Source organism: Meleagris gallopavo, chromosome 1, assembly GCF_000146605.3.
Source record: "Meleagris gallopavo isolate NT-WF06-2002-E0010 breed Aviagen turkey brand Nicholas breeding stock chromosome 1, Turkey_5.1, whole genome shotgun sequence".
Lineage (NCBI taxonomy): Eukaryota > Metazoa > Chordata > Aves > Galliformes > Phasianidae > Meleagris > Meleagris gallopavo.
Genome location: NC_015011.2, coordinates 116,767,370 through 116,782,587, shown reverse-complemented (window position 1 = coordinate 116,782,587; position 15,218 = coordinate 116,767,370). Strand labels below are relative to the sequence as shown.

Sequence of the window (15,218 nt, the reverse complement as noted above, 5' to 3'; positions counted from 1 at the left end):
AAAAAAAGTGGGAAGTGAGTGGTAAAACAGAGATTTGAGTAGTAAATTAAATAGTAACTTGCCCAGATGTAAGGCATTGTTTCTGATGTAACACTGCTGTTTAACTGAAATAATCTTGTAAAAGAGTCTCAGTAATCTTACGTTTGTTCTGACAGTTCTAGATTTTCACTCATTTGAACTCAAGATTTAAGAGAATAGATGTACAATGCAGCTTCTACATTTGACTTCTCAATAAGCATACAGTTTATGAAATAGTTTATATCATCAGGAGGGATTTCTAAATTATTTTAAATATCTGGAATATTACCTGCATTCTTCCCAAGGAATATTATTCCTGTCACTGGTGAGAGAATACTTGCATATCTGCATTGCTTCTCTTTAAAAGAACTAGTTGAAACTATGAGTTTTCTCTTCTTGGGGAACTGGTTGCTAAAATGAAAATTGAGGTATTGGATATGGGAGATTTTGCATCTATTTCTATATGACCTGTAATTTTTAGTGAAATCTAGAATCACTGTTGCAGCAAAGCATCATGGAGATTGGTTCATGGGTCATCATGAAACACAAATGGACTCTTGTAGAAAGTTTTCTACTTTAAATTTACTCTATTATCTTCTCTCACTTCTGACCATGAGGAAGAAAATAGTCTGTTATAATCTCTTTCTATGATGAAGCTGGGAAATTCTTCAAAAGTGAGGGTGTTACTGAAAAGGTCATCTAGTCCAACTTTGCCAGTATAGATTTATCCCCTACTGCATATGATATAATGCTCTGAAAGTGTAATTTTGCACTGTCAAGAGATGTAGATCTATAGACCAATAAATCTCCCAGCTCAGAACATTTCCTAATTTTCTTTCACATCCCTGTTCTGCGTTGGTTTTTTGTTTGTTTGTTTGTTTTGTTATCTATTTCATTTAATCGTTTTGTGTTGCATCCTGGCTTTATTTCCTGATAGACGACTTATGCCTTTGTAGATATTAGCATCGTTAGTACACCAGTAAGCTGCATTAACTGCAGTTGGTACAATCACAATAGCACAGTTGAGAGATTTCTTCTAATGCAGAATAAGTGATTTAGTCCCTCAGTCATTCCCCTTTGATAAAGAAGAGATTAAGCATGTCATGTTGTAGCAGAGAAGCATTTGTTAGCCTTTGCACAGAGGGGACCCAGCATGAGTTATTACTGCAATATTGTGGGGAATGTCACATCTGTGAGAAGAGAGATCTAGGTCCTGACTTCTCAACTGGCTCCTCTCCACGCTCCTTTTTGTACAACGGAAGGATCACGATTATGAAAGCAGTGAATCAAGGACATTGACTGGCATGCGTCATGAAATCTGACATTGTAAAAATCTGAATGTGGCTTGAACTAAGGGGGAGCAGATGCCCCTTTCAGAGCACGGTTTTATCAAAATGCTTTGACAAGCAACGCAATTGCTTCTGAACAACTGATTGTTCAAAGTGGTGGATTTGACTCAGTAGGAGTCTTTACCCCCTTCCTCTGCCCCACTTGCATGATGGCAGTCCCTATGGGCCTTGTGCTGACACACACAGTGGGAAATTGTATGGTTATATTTGCAAGGAAAGTGGTTCTTTGCAGCAGTGTGGCTTCTGAACAGAAGCTATTTTATAAGATGTTTCTGTTGTACTGTGAAGAATTGCCTGTTGCTTAGCACCTCATCTGTGAGTCAGCCAATCTGTCTCTGCTACTGCACCATGGAAGGAAAAAACCCTCATATTCTTCGTACAGTAATAACTGTTTTCTGTTCACTTCTGAAGTATATCCTTTTGTTTTCAGATTAACCCCAGTACATAATATTTCTAACACTAGTGAATGCTGACTTTAGAACGAGTATAAAAAACATAGCCATCTTAGAATTAAGAAGACCTAATGTTCTTTCCTCACTTCCTGAGTTACTCTTTCATCTTATATTTAGAGGAAATTTTACAAAATTTCAGCAATGTATCCTGGAATGAACTATTCCTTTTTTACCTTAATTCATAGATGCAATGGAAGTGTTGGGCATGAATTTTAACAGAATGTGTAAGGGCCAGCATACAAATATTCTTTCTCGCATTTTCCCATGGAAACTTGCCCTCTACTGAAGATCCTATTATTGTAGAACTGTAACTATTACTACAGCCAAGACTGCAAGCTGTTCCTGGTATTGTGGTGCAGAGAGACACAAAGGACTGCTTTCTGGAAATGTCATTTTAGTCCTGAAGCGTACAAATGCAGGGAAATATCCAAGCCTTGGAAATGGATATAACATTCTTAACAATGATTTAATCAGTAGGTAACATTTTCTCCTGATAACGAGTACAGATATTTCACCACTTAAAAAGAACAAATTTGGCATTGTGTGTATTCTCTTCTAAAGATGAGCAGAAAAATCATTTTGGTGACTGTCTTTTTCATCTTCTCTAATAAGACTGTTTCTTCTGTGTGCTCCTAGGATCACAGAATGGTTTGGGTTGGGAAGAGACAGTAAATATAATCTAGTTCCAGTCCCCCTGCCATGGGCAGGATTGCTAACCACTAAATCAGGCACTAGATCAAGCTGCCCAGGGCCCATCTAACCTGGCCTTGAGTGCTTCCAGGGATGCACCCACAGCTTCTCTGGGCAACCTGTGACAGTGCCTCACCACCTTCTCCTCCTAATGTCTAACCTAAATCTCCCCTCTTTTAGTTTAAAGCCATTCCCCCTTGTCCTACCACTATCAGGTCATGTAGAAAGTCAGTCTCCCTCCTGCTTATAAGCTTCTCCATTGTTGAGGGCCACAAGGAGTATTCTCCAAAGCTTTCATTTCCTATTTTATCAAAATCTTTGCAACTTCATAATCCCAGAAGAGTACAATTTTCTATTTTATCGATTTTTCACCAAAAAGTTAATATTTTTGAAAGTCAAAATGAGTTTTCTGTTTCTCTCACTGGAAGAATATTATGCCTAAGTGCTAACAGAGAGTAAATTCCAGGAGTTTGTCTTCCTTGAAGCAGTTTTCTCATTCGTTAGAGAATTAATGTACCTCGCATCTTTCTCTGTCACACAGCAAGGCTGAGCAGTCGGAAGGAGAGATCAATCTGAAGTTTCACTATTGGGAGAGAGCTGTGAATTTACTCCTTTTCATTATAAGGATCTAGGTGTTGTAAGAGGAACAGAAGTTTGCTTGACTGATTGATGTCTTCTGGAGGGGCAGTACAAGTAATCCACGAGGTTTCTGGGACATGTGCATAGTGAGCTCTTCTCACTGATGCCTCGTGAAAGAATTGAAGGCATTGGAAAAAAGAAGAGAATTCTGTGTGAACATAAGAAAGACTGTTTTAACTGTGAGGATGGTTGAACACTGGAGAATGTTGCCCAGGGACTTTGTGGAGTTTTTGGTTTTGGAGATAATCAAAGCCCAACTGGAGATGGCCCTCAGCAACCTGCTCTAGATGACTCTGCTTTAAGTAACAGGAGGGGATCTCTGTAGGTACCTTCCTGCCTCAGCCATTTGCTAATTCTCTGACTGATCCATTCAAGTCACTAAGAGATGAATCTTGGAATCACTGTGGGGTAGAAATAAAAATAAAGGATTCAATACTATTCTTTAATGGGTGATAATTAAGTTTATTTCTCCTTCTTAAGTGAATGCAGTTGAAATCTACACTGTGATGGAACAACTGATGCATCACAGTCTTTTGCCATTGAAGATTAAATGCAGTTTTTGAACCTTTCCTTTCTCTCTTTAGACTTACCGCCAGTAAAGCAGGTACTAAAATTACATGTTTCAGAGTAGATGCAGAGAATGATTTCAGAATAAATTATTCTAATAAACAGCACTTGTCTAGTTGAACTTTTTATCCTTATTTGCTTCAGGCAGCAATGACACATTCCTTGTTCTATCAGTAGTAAAGACAGTGGGGGAATATGAGAGAAAGAATAAGAATTCCTGAAGAGAAAATCTGTGCTTGCTATCACATTTCAAACAACCACAGTCTCGTCTAGCATATTCTTCTTGGATGAAGCATCTTTGATATTATCAGACTTTGTATACTACGTAATAAGGAGAAGATCCTGCACAATGTAGCCATATCAAGAGTGGCAGCTAGAAATTTGACAACTTCATTGTTGATGGCTACATATTTTACAGTAAAAAGTTCTTAGCATGTTCTTGTCAATACACAAATTGTGTGTGTTGTGGGGTCGTGGTTGTAGCTCCAAAAACATAGGGACCCAGTCAGAGCCATAGCTATATATATGATGAGTGACACACTGTACATCTAGTACTTCCTAGGTGTCTTTTGAAAGCTCCTGTGGGAAAGGAAAAGGTGCAGGAGTTAGGATCATTGGTTATCTCATTAGCAATGGGCTTTTTTGGCCGCTGCCACAAAAGCTTTGACTTTTGCAAGTACGCATTCATTTAGCCCTAGCACTAAAAGACCTTACAAAAAATTCTGGTATTTTTGCGTTTCTGAATCAATGTAAAAGGGGGGATCAGGAAAATAGTGTGTGGTATAACATTCCAAGTAATGAATTGTGGGATCAATTCTTCCAGTGACTGTTAATGTGTCTGTACCTCATCACTCATTTGACAAAACAGTGATTCATGCATCTCTCTGTCTGAAGTCCCCTCAATTTAAAAGAGAAATATCCACAGGATATTTGTTATAAAAATTCTAGCTTTTTGATGTTATTTTCCTTGTACTACAGAACCTCACTTTTAGAGATCTACTCATACGTAATGTTCATACTGTGCTTTAGTGTTAAATGTCTTAGCTAGAAACTTATTGCTGTCCTTTTAAATCCAGATATGGTATATTATTATAGAGCATTCTCAAGAGCAAAGAGAGCTGTGAAGGGAAGGCAGAAGTCTGCATTACCTAAGCATCGAAAGATCGATTTGATTCATAAATTTTGCTATTGGGAGGTGAGACTGCAGGTCTCAGGACACTGTTAATCAGCTCTGATGTTCTTTGACTATAAATCACTTTTGATTCGAAATCACTATGGATTTATGATTTACATACAATAACTGTTTTGTCATCAGCCTTGACATCAGCCTGTGACTTGAGTTTAGGAACATTTCTGTCTCTGCTTTCATAAATTCACTGCTATGCTTTTGTATTAGATTTTCTCACAAATGGATCATCCTATGTATTGCATTTGCATTTTACCTATCCAGAATGAAGCACTGCTTTTTGAAGTTTTGTAAACTCGAGTTCTTGCAGCATGTTAAAAATAGTTTATTTGCAATTTGGTGCTACTTGATACTATTTCTAGCAATTAAATAGATGCTAAAATCTTGTAGCCACAGATAAATTAGAGGATATTGAATATATGAGAGGTTCAAAGTCCAGAAGTCAAGTTAAAATAATAGACAATTGGCAAAATAGGACAAAAAAAAACCCAATGATTTTGGAATAATCGGAGAGTTAGTGGTATACAGATATAGTAGCAAAAACATCCCACACGACCTTAAAAATCAGATTTCCCAAGCATAACATTTTTTTGCAGTTATTCTTTGTTAGCAGTCCCTGAAGTCCAGTCAACACACAAGGCAATTCAAACAAGCCTGTGACATATTTTTATTTGTTTTTGCCTTCCTGAATAGGATCATGACTTGGAGTGCAGTCCTTCCTTATCCCACTTTTTAGTAGATTCCTGTTGTTTCACCCTTAGATAGTTTATCTGATTTTCAGCCATGATAACTGGCTCCTTCAAAGTATTAATTCATGCCTCATCTCTTCACTTCTATGCCGATAAAGTCCTGTCTGGCTCAGCTTCATCTCTTTCTCCAAAAATGTCTTACAGATGCCCTGTGTGGACTCAGCTGGCTTCATTGCTGACAGTAATCTCTTCTTGTTTCGAGACCTAAATGTAACAACAGGTCGATACTTGGCCTTGCTCTGAACAAAGTAGTTATCTGTTGTGAATGCAATTCTGCTGCTGATTTACAGCAGGTTTCAAACATTCTGAGTTCTCAAGAGATCTTCTCTCATCACGCCTTTGTAGGAAAGTTCTTTAAAACTATGTTTTGCTTAAGCATGTATGAAAATAATGCTACTTGTCATTAGCTCTTAATGGAGGCTAAATAATACAGCAAACCAAAAAGCACAATACAATTGGGAATACATGGTTATTAAGTGTGAGTTAGTTAATAGTGATGGGTAGTGTGACAATATAATATAAATAGGCTTGAATTTTATTACTTTTTCTTTTTTTTTTTCCTAAAAATTTTGGATCTCCGTACATGTCTCACTAAGAGAAACATATTCCATAGTTCATCAGCACTGAGGAAACAGAGCATAGTCGATGAGGTCAAGTTACTGAGTGTGAGAAGTCCAAAAATAGGCAGCACCAGTTTACTATTTTTTTTCCAGATATCAGCTTCTCCCTCTGCAGACAAAAGTTACAATAAGTAGAAATGTTGCAAGCTACTGTGCTGAAAGTTATTTTACACTGACAGAGAGTGAAGTGTATGACTGTAAATAGCTCCTTAATGTCTAAACTTGCAGCTTCAGAAAAATTGGGTTTGACTTGAGCTTTCAAAAGGAAAAACAAACAATAAGGATATCTACCATTTTCCTTCCAAATCAAAATGAGCCCAAGTAAAAGAGTAGGAGTTTATTATTCTCATAATCTGTTGTTTCTCACTTCCTGCTTTACAAAATGGTTAAGCAGAGAATCCCTAAAGAAAAATGAAGAAACAAACATCTGAATGAAGACTTTAGGAGCCATCACATTTAACGCTAATTTCTATGTCTAATCCAGATCTTCAGAAAAGCTTCAGTTAGGATCTTTTGTAGGAGAATATATATTCCGTTACAATGAAGGACTGCACGTGATTTTTTGAACTTGTCTAAGTTTTGGACATGGGTGTCACATTGTTTTGGTCTCATGCATATATATGTTAGCTATTAGAGAAGCTCTTGCATAGGTATTAGAGGAATAGTTTGACCCCAGTTCTTTGGGCTTCTTCCTCAAATTTCTGAAAAAATAGTAGCCCCTAGTCAGTAGTTTTGATAACCCTTTGTTATGCATTTGTCTTCTACTTTTATTTTAGGTATCAACTAGAATTTCCTAACTGTTACTGCAGTTTTATCAAATATCAGATATTTGATATCTGACAGAATTTTATCAAATATCCATCTCTTTTGATAGCAGTTTCACTCCAAATTAATACTGATTACTTTGTTAACTTTCCTGTTTGTCATGAAATAAATACATTAATTGAAACTTAAATTATTTAATGTTTTTATTATTTAAATATGTTTTTGATACAGAGTGCTATCAAATTACTGCTAAGTAGTTCGTAATAGTTACTCACATTTTCAGGCTTCTGAATATTTACTATTTGCTTTCAGTTTTGCATCCCTTTTGATCAAATATACTGGAGTTTTGGTACTATTCAAGAAGCTGAAAGTAGCTTTTGAGGATGAGAGAAAAACCTGAAAGTCTCATTTCTTGATTTCTTGAAAGCTTTATGTTGTACGTACTATAATGCTGGTGTGTTGTTGCACGCCTGCTGTTTTTCTGAACTATGCTTCTATATGTGATTACTTTCTTGCTAAAGCAACCAGTAAAATTACAACTGTTGGTGACCTCTTTTCTTAGTGTGAACTTCCATTAGAATTTTTTTTTACTCTGAAGCTGCAACCATGCTATAATCATAAAAGTACGGTGAAATGTACATACCCCAGGGCATAATACTATTTACTATTATGCAGTTTTTTGATGGGCTTTCAGAACTCTGTCAACCATTTTGAAGTGTGTGAAAGTAAATAGAATCCATGTAGCAAGTTCAGTAATGATCATTTGCAGCTGTTATGGCTCATGCATGCGCAAAGAAATCTCAAATGGCTGGTGGGATATGCAGCCAAGCCTTCAGAACAGGCAGACTGAAGAATTGTCTAGAGGAAGGCTACCACCTTTGTCAAAAAAACAAAAACAAAAAAACGAAGACAGAAACGTAGCAGTAATCTCTATTATTTTCTTTCTCTTGAAATAACATGCACTTTGGCAGCTGCTAATAGCAAAAACAGATATATAGATATGTAAATAAAATGTTTCTCTGATGTTCTGTATACATGTGCTTTTGTCAGAGGGTTTATTTTAGGTATATTATTAAATACAAGTTCAAGCAATTATGTATTATAGCAGAAAATTATTGAATTCAAATAACTGAGGCTCTGGTACTCAAGAGAGCTTTATATCAAGTGTCATCTTTCTTTGGGTAATGCAAAGTTTTGCTAATTGTATTTTGGGCAACGGAAAAACATGTCATTCAGAATTTGAATAAACAGTTGCAAATTTTCTTCAGGAGTGAAAATTTCCATTTGGGTTAAGATGTTAATCTATTTCATCTTAGTGGCAGTTTTGTTTTCATTTCATCTATTTTTTGAGTTAGTAACAATTTTCTTTAATATAGAATGCTATTTTTCATTTAATTTTATGTTTGCTTTCAGAATTAGTAGGAGATACGAGTTCTTGGAAAGAAGGACAAATGTATGAGAAAGTAGTTGCTCAAAGCTCAGATTGTAGCAGAACCAAAATGTAGTATACATATGTTGAAATCCAGCCTTGTGGGTAGATGATTGAATATTATCATGCAGTAAAATTGCTTTAGTACAGTTGGATTTTTGGTTTTGGTGTGAATCCATATTTCTAGGATTTGTGGTATTAAAAAGTGTTATTTGTGTTAATGTTATACTTGTCACATCACAGAACTAAGCTGTAGAGGGGGAAACGTTATATCAGTAATGTCGATACTGGGACAGGTCACTTGAATGTGAAGTCTCCCTACGTGGAGACAGTTGGACCTAGGCTGGAGATGACCCTGAAGAACATGATCTGCCATTGGCACCAATTTAAAACAAGCCTTACTCTGAGTAGGATATAGGACAGGAGCTCCAGAAGTCCTATACATCCTCCACTGTTTTGAGATTCCAAATGACATCGAGAAAATAGCTTTATTCATTATCTAGTAACTGTAGAGAAGCTGCAGATAACATTTGGTGATTTCCATAGTAAACATTTTTAGATTTCATCCTCACATGCCATAGTTTGGAGGTACATACCGTGCCATATCATCAATAGTGTTGACTAATACACACTGCTTATAAATATTTTGTTTAAAAAAAAAAAAAAAAAAAAAATTTACCCAGGACAGTGGTCACAGTCCCAAGCTGCCAGAATGCAAGCAGCCCTTGTACAACACTCTCAGACACAGGGTTTGGATTTTGGGGTGGTGCTGTGTGGATCCAGGAGTTGGACTCGATGATCCTTGTGGGTTCCTTCCAACTCGAGATTTCCTTGTGCACTCATGAGCTGTAATAAGAGAAAAATAATTTTTTTGTATTGAGAAATTTTTTTTGTATTGATTCATTGTATGTTGCAGTAAGAATTTTTAATATTCAAACGCTATAGTGTGGCCATTTCTTGGTTTCAGCACAAACATAATTTGTCTATCTTTATGTACAATTAAAATTCAAAACAATTAAAATTGTGTTAAATTAAATGTTCAGAATAATTAATTACAGAATTCTTTAATTCAGTGGAGTGATGGTTATCTGCATTTAAAATTTTTAACAGAAAAGACCATAAAATCTGTTAATATGCATTGCTGCTTTTAATAATCTAGAAACTTCGGGAACAATTTCCAACTTGTCTTATTTCCAAGGCAGTAGGTTTGTTCGTGGGATTGGATCAACTGGAGAGAAATACTTTCAGTCAAAATCTGGTTTAAAAACAAGAACAGTTTCTATTTCAAAATACAGATCTGCGAGAATTCTTCACTGTTGCAATTTACCATAATTAAATATTAGATTCACTTCTGAGCAAAATATGGGATGTCCTAATGATCATCATGTAAATGCCTTTAGACTAAAAGCAACTAACTAAAGCAGTTATGTCAGGAAGATCGTAATTAGACCATTTATTATAAATGCAAGAGCTGTATAGCTTTACTATCATAGGAAACAGAGACATGTTCTTTTTTATTAATAGAATTAGAAATAAGAGACTATTATATAGAAAATTTTCAGTTGTTAATGGCAGAATAATTTATGGTCTACATTAGTATTCTTAACCAGGTTCTTCTCTTTTACAGTCTTATGAACATATGACCTTTTTACAACCAAAACTGACATCTTTTTGGCCTAGAAGGCTATTGGCTGAAGGTGTTACCTGAAGATGACTTCAGCTTTCACAATGTTACATTTCTTTTATGATAGCATGTGGTTGAATATAAGCGCTGCATTATCTCTTCTTTTGTTTTGATTTTCTTCTAGACATTTCAGCAATCTTCTCTACAGCAGAAAAGTAAAAAGAAGAACAAAGGTAAAAAATAAATTTCTTTTCGCATGTTGGTAGGAAGAGAATTGCAAACATCAGCGTTTACATATGCGAATACCTTAGACCAACTAGAACTTTGTTTGCTTCAGTCAAATGAGTAATTCAGTTGAGCGGAAACTGAGTTCCTTGGAACATCATACCGAGAAACTATTAGTCTGCTATGGAAGTCTTATAGTATCCTGTTACCTTATCATCATACTGCTACTATTTTTTTTTTCAATATTTACATTCTAGCCTCTTTGGGGACAGGGCTGTTTTTGCAGCTGTATCCACATAATGCCTTACTGCAGTTGTTGCTCGTTATTTAAGCTGTCTGGTAATTATATCATGGTAAACTGTTTTCCTTTGATTTAGAAATACAAAGGCCTCAGGAAATGTTCTGCTGCAAAAGGAGGTTCAAAGAGAGGTTTTTGAATACCAATTAAGTATTTATGTAGTTTTATTTCACAAAAATATTGAACAATTAGTAGCCAGGCGTGAAATACATCAATTTCTATGCTGTATGTTGTAATCTGACATGAAATACTAATTTGCTGAAAATGATAAATAACCATTTTTCTTACTTTAAATATTTTGCCCTTTCTCAAAAACATCTCTTTCTGTGTTGCTTTTTTTCTTTTTTTTTGGTTCACAGCTTTAGAATATGAGCTCCACAAGGTGCTGAACATTGTTTTGGTTTTTCTTTATTTTAAGCTGTGGTGTCTCGCACAGACTTTGTGGTCCAAATAAAAGGTTTGTAGTAATTTAGGAATAGAAGATGGAGGTTGAAATTTTTCCTTAATGTTGCGAAGCAAATTTGTTGTGTTTTATAGCTAACTGACATAGGGGACGAGTCAAATGCTTTCACAACAACTTGTCATTTTCAGCTCCTATTCCTGGTAAAAGCAAAAGACGGATCTCCTGTAAAGATCTTGGCCGAGGAGACTGTGAAGGCTGGCTTTGGAAAAAGAAAGATGCTAAGAGTTATTTCTCCCAGAAATGGAAAAAATATTGGTTTGTCCTGAAAGACACATCCCTCTACTGGTATATCAATGAAGAGGTAAGCATGTATGCTTATTGTTTCATCGTATAATCTGTGTAGTGCTAATGCCATGGTTTTGTGGAAAGCCAGTGGTTTAAGTGCTTATCTGTGCAGATAGATAGCTTTATTAACCCAAATAACTATGCCTTATATTAACTACCTGCCTAAATTACCATTAGGGTCTGGAAAGAATTAATCTTCAGATTTACCCTTTACTACAAGAATTAAAAACACACTTTTCAGAGTCCGGCTCTCACCATTTTAGCATAAATCTGTCCTCACGCCATTGAAAGGGAAAAGTAGTTTATTTAATGTTGTCATTCAAGTTTAGTCATGAGAACGTAAACTTTAATTATATGCTGCCTGGCATTCCCTGTTTATATGTACTGGTGAGATCACCAGGAGCTCTGGCAATTACAGAAGATGCTTTTGTTTTTTCAGTTGTTTTCTCCTGCCATTCCTTCTCTAGCTTGTTATGATTTCAGGGCTCATATATACTGAACTTAAGAGCATCAGAGCAGCCCAACTGAATTGTTTACAGCTTTGATTGTGTGACATGTTTTGCATTTGTACAGGATTATTTTTATCAGCTTAAGGAGAAAAGCTTTTTGCCAGTCAGGTAGAAAGCCTTAATTTTAAACTCTACTAGTATCCTGAGATAAAACCATTACCAACATGTGAGTGTACTCAGGCTTGGACTACCTTACTTGTTTTAATCACTGCAAGCATTTATGCACAACGTTTTTTAAATATAATTTCTCCCTGAGTAGATGGAGAGATAGTAGATAGAAAGGAAGTTCTCTGAACAGAGCCCATTTTCCCACACATTCACTTCATTTTTGCCTTCATCCCACCTTTGTATCAGTAACCCTAACTCTCTCCTCCACATCTTCTCTCCCAAGGTTACACTACAAGGTCATCATCAGGGTAGAAATTCATAAGTACTAATGCAGTGACTAGCCACCAGCTAAACAAGGAGCCTGGGGAACCAATGAGCCTTGTGTACCTTTCCTTTGGAGAGGGCAGTGGTCTGAGGTCCTGTGTCTCCTTCCTGCCTGGGGTTTCCTTGACTTTCTGGGCTCAGTTATTTTTGAGACCTCAGCTTCCTCATCAACAGATTCAAAAGCTGGGAGGGTACAGGGAGGCCTCAGTGACAGATGGACAGATAACTTAACCATGCTCTTGCCAATTGTTCTTTTTCTTCAGAAATCATGCAAAAAAAAAAAAGTTCATTATAAACAACTTCATTTTCATTTCAAAGTAAGTTCTAATGAAGAACATCTTACAACTTTGTACCTCCCACAGAATGACTCCAGTTGAAGTTTTATATGCCGATCTTTGTCATTTATTTATTATTAGAAAGAAAATAATCATATAGACTGCACATGTAGCTGTGGGATTCTGACAGAGAAAGATGTAATTCTTTGGAATTCCTTAAAATGTAGTTGTGTCTTCTGCAGCTTCACTCACATGATCCTAAGTTAATTTCTCAGGCAAAGTCATCAACAGTCAAAGAAGAGAGTCTGTGGTATTGAGGTGTCAGTGTCTTGAAATAATTCTTTCAAATTGTGCAGTCAATGCAGATTGAATATCCGATAAAATAACCTATGTGCAAGTCTTTAGAAGACAGAGGAAGGAGGTTAGATGTCTTCTCTGTGTGTTGGAGAGAGATAACAAGTAGCTGAAGTGATATTGCATATCCTAGTTGCGATATTGTATAAGGATGACAAATAACATTTATTTAAATAGTTGGGGTTTTTTCACTTTTTTTTCTTTTCCTTACAGTAGGCTGCATTTCTAACTTTTTAATTAGTTCATCCTCCCCTGAAATTATATAATTACAATAACTAATTGCCTGCATACATTTGGTCATTTTGTATATTTTCAGAGGCACATTCAACTGTGAAATTGTTTGAGAAAACTGGGTATTTAAAATGGTATTTTACACTAAGGGATCTTACTACTTTGGCAAAAGTCCCAGTGACTTCTACAGGAGGTTTGCCAGAGCAGAGCATACATTAGTATTGCTTATGTAAGAAGCAGGCAAATGCAAATATCTTTGTTTTCAATGTGGATTTTTTTTTCTGACACCTTTACAACAGTACTATTTAGAACTATCTTTACAGGATGAAAAAGCGGAAGGATTCATCAGTCTACCTGAATTTAAAATTGACAGAGCCAGTGAATGCCGAAAGAAATAGTAAGTATGTTCAAAAATAATGCAGTGATACAATAGGAGCAGTGCAGTACCATAGAAAAAGTGCAACAAAGGAGAACATTCTTTAAAACAGTGACATAATGGACTTCATTACAATGATCATTTAGTTATATCACAGAATGGGTTCATACTGAACTGCCAAATTCAGTGTGGTTTTTGTGTCATCTTTCTTAAAGAAGAATGGAGATTTTTGTGTTGTTGGTTTTTTGTTTTTTTTTTCTGTGTGAATTTTAGTAGTGGTGGTGGTGGTATTTTTTTAAGTTTATTTTGAACTACGAGTAACAAGGCTGCTTACTTGCTTCTGTCTCATTATTATTATTTTCTTAGTTTTCTCCTCTCCTTTCCAAAAGGGAGGGTTGTTGTTTTTGTTGTTTGAAACCTGGCCAAAAATCCATCTTTAATGCAACTGCAAATTAGTTAGCATGATCTCAAACTCTGCTGGCTTATTATATTGGTCCTGAGGCAGAGTAAAACAAGGGAATGGCAGAATGGCTTGATCTAGAGTAAGACCTAAAGCTTTAAAGTAACTTTCCTTCTCACTTATCTATGTTTGCTGGTATCCACATTCGCACCATTGCCAGAACCCATTTTTCATTTAGATGCAAGTTCCTGCATATTTAGTGATACGAGGAGTGCATACTCTCACAGAGGTATTCTTAGAGTCATTACTGTTGTAAACTTTTTAGCTTCCTTCTAATGCTTTTTACCATTGTTTGACCGAAGTTTATAAAGACTGTGGAATTACTGAAAATTGTACAGAAAAGCCACTTCAAAAGCAAAACAATGTATCTTATATTACATACAATTAAGAAGAAGACACTGATTTTGTACCAGTTAGCCTACATAGCTCTTCAGGGCGATCTCTACTCTTCATTATGATCTCATAGAACGGAATATAATAATAGCATTGAAATATTAACTTGGCTTACTGTGTCCTTTGTCCTTGGATAAAGTGCTTCATTTGTATGTTTTGTTGGGGCAGCATCATGAAGTCAGCCTATTTCTCAGAAATGCATCCTGCTTAAATTGCTTTTTACTTGATTTGGTATCTGATGGATAGCAGAACATAAAATGTGGCTGTTAAATTTCCTTGCTTGGATGACAGATAAAGTAAAAAGAATATGTAAGAATCCAGATGGCAGATGCTGTAACAGTTTTAAGAAGTCAGGTTTTGGGTCTCAGTAACTTGATGATGTCTTTTTGAATTGAGCAAACATCACTGTACATCTGCTTTCACTTGCATAATATTGTGTTGCACTCTAATATTTAGTACTGCTTCTTGTCTCATTTTTACAGGCTACTTTCAATAGCAGTACCTTTCCTGGATTTCAACTTCATATATCTGGTTTCTGAAAAACATATATATGTATATACATCTATGTATATATAACTACGTGTGTGTTTGTGTGTATGTGTACATGCACATACAAACACATTAACAATCTGCAAGCATGATACACAGGAAGAGCACCATTAACATTTTTCTAAAGAACAAAAGATTAGAGAGAGAATTATTATTATTTTTATATATATATATGCATGTATATATATACAGTCCACTGTCTCTCAGAAAAATGTTACTGCTGTTTTTCATATATCATGCTTATAGTTTTCCTTATTTTCTTGAGGAGTATTATGCATTT

The 15,218-nt window shown here is 35.7% G+C and overlaps 1 protein-coding gene across 1 annotated transcript in view; it reads left to right on the top strand.

Moving 5' to 3' along the window:
* Nucleotides 1-5,684: 5,684 nt before the first annotated feature.
* The window catches only part of LOC100548228 (connector enhancer of kinase suppressor of ras 2), a 47,957-nt gene continuing 38,423 nt past the window's right edge, over nucleotides 5,685-15,218 (top strand). Inside the window, exons 1-4 of the mRNA XM_031557067.1 lie at nucleotides 5,685-5,831; nucleotides 10,273-10,321; nucleotides 11,203-11,375; nucleotides 13,484-13,557. Of these exons, the coding sequence (XP_031412927.1) occupies nucleotides 5,685-5,831; nucleotides 10,273-10,321; nucleotides 11,203-11,375; nucleotides 13,484-13,557 (443 nt within the window). The remainder of the gene's footprint in view (nucleotides 5,832-10,272; nucleotides 10,322-11,202; nucleotides 11,376-13,483; nucleotides 13,558-15,218) is intronic.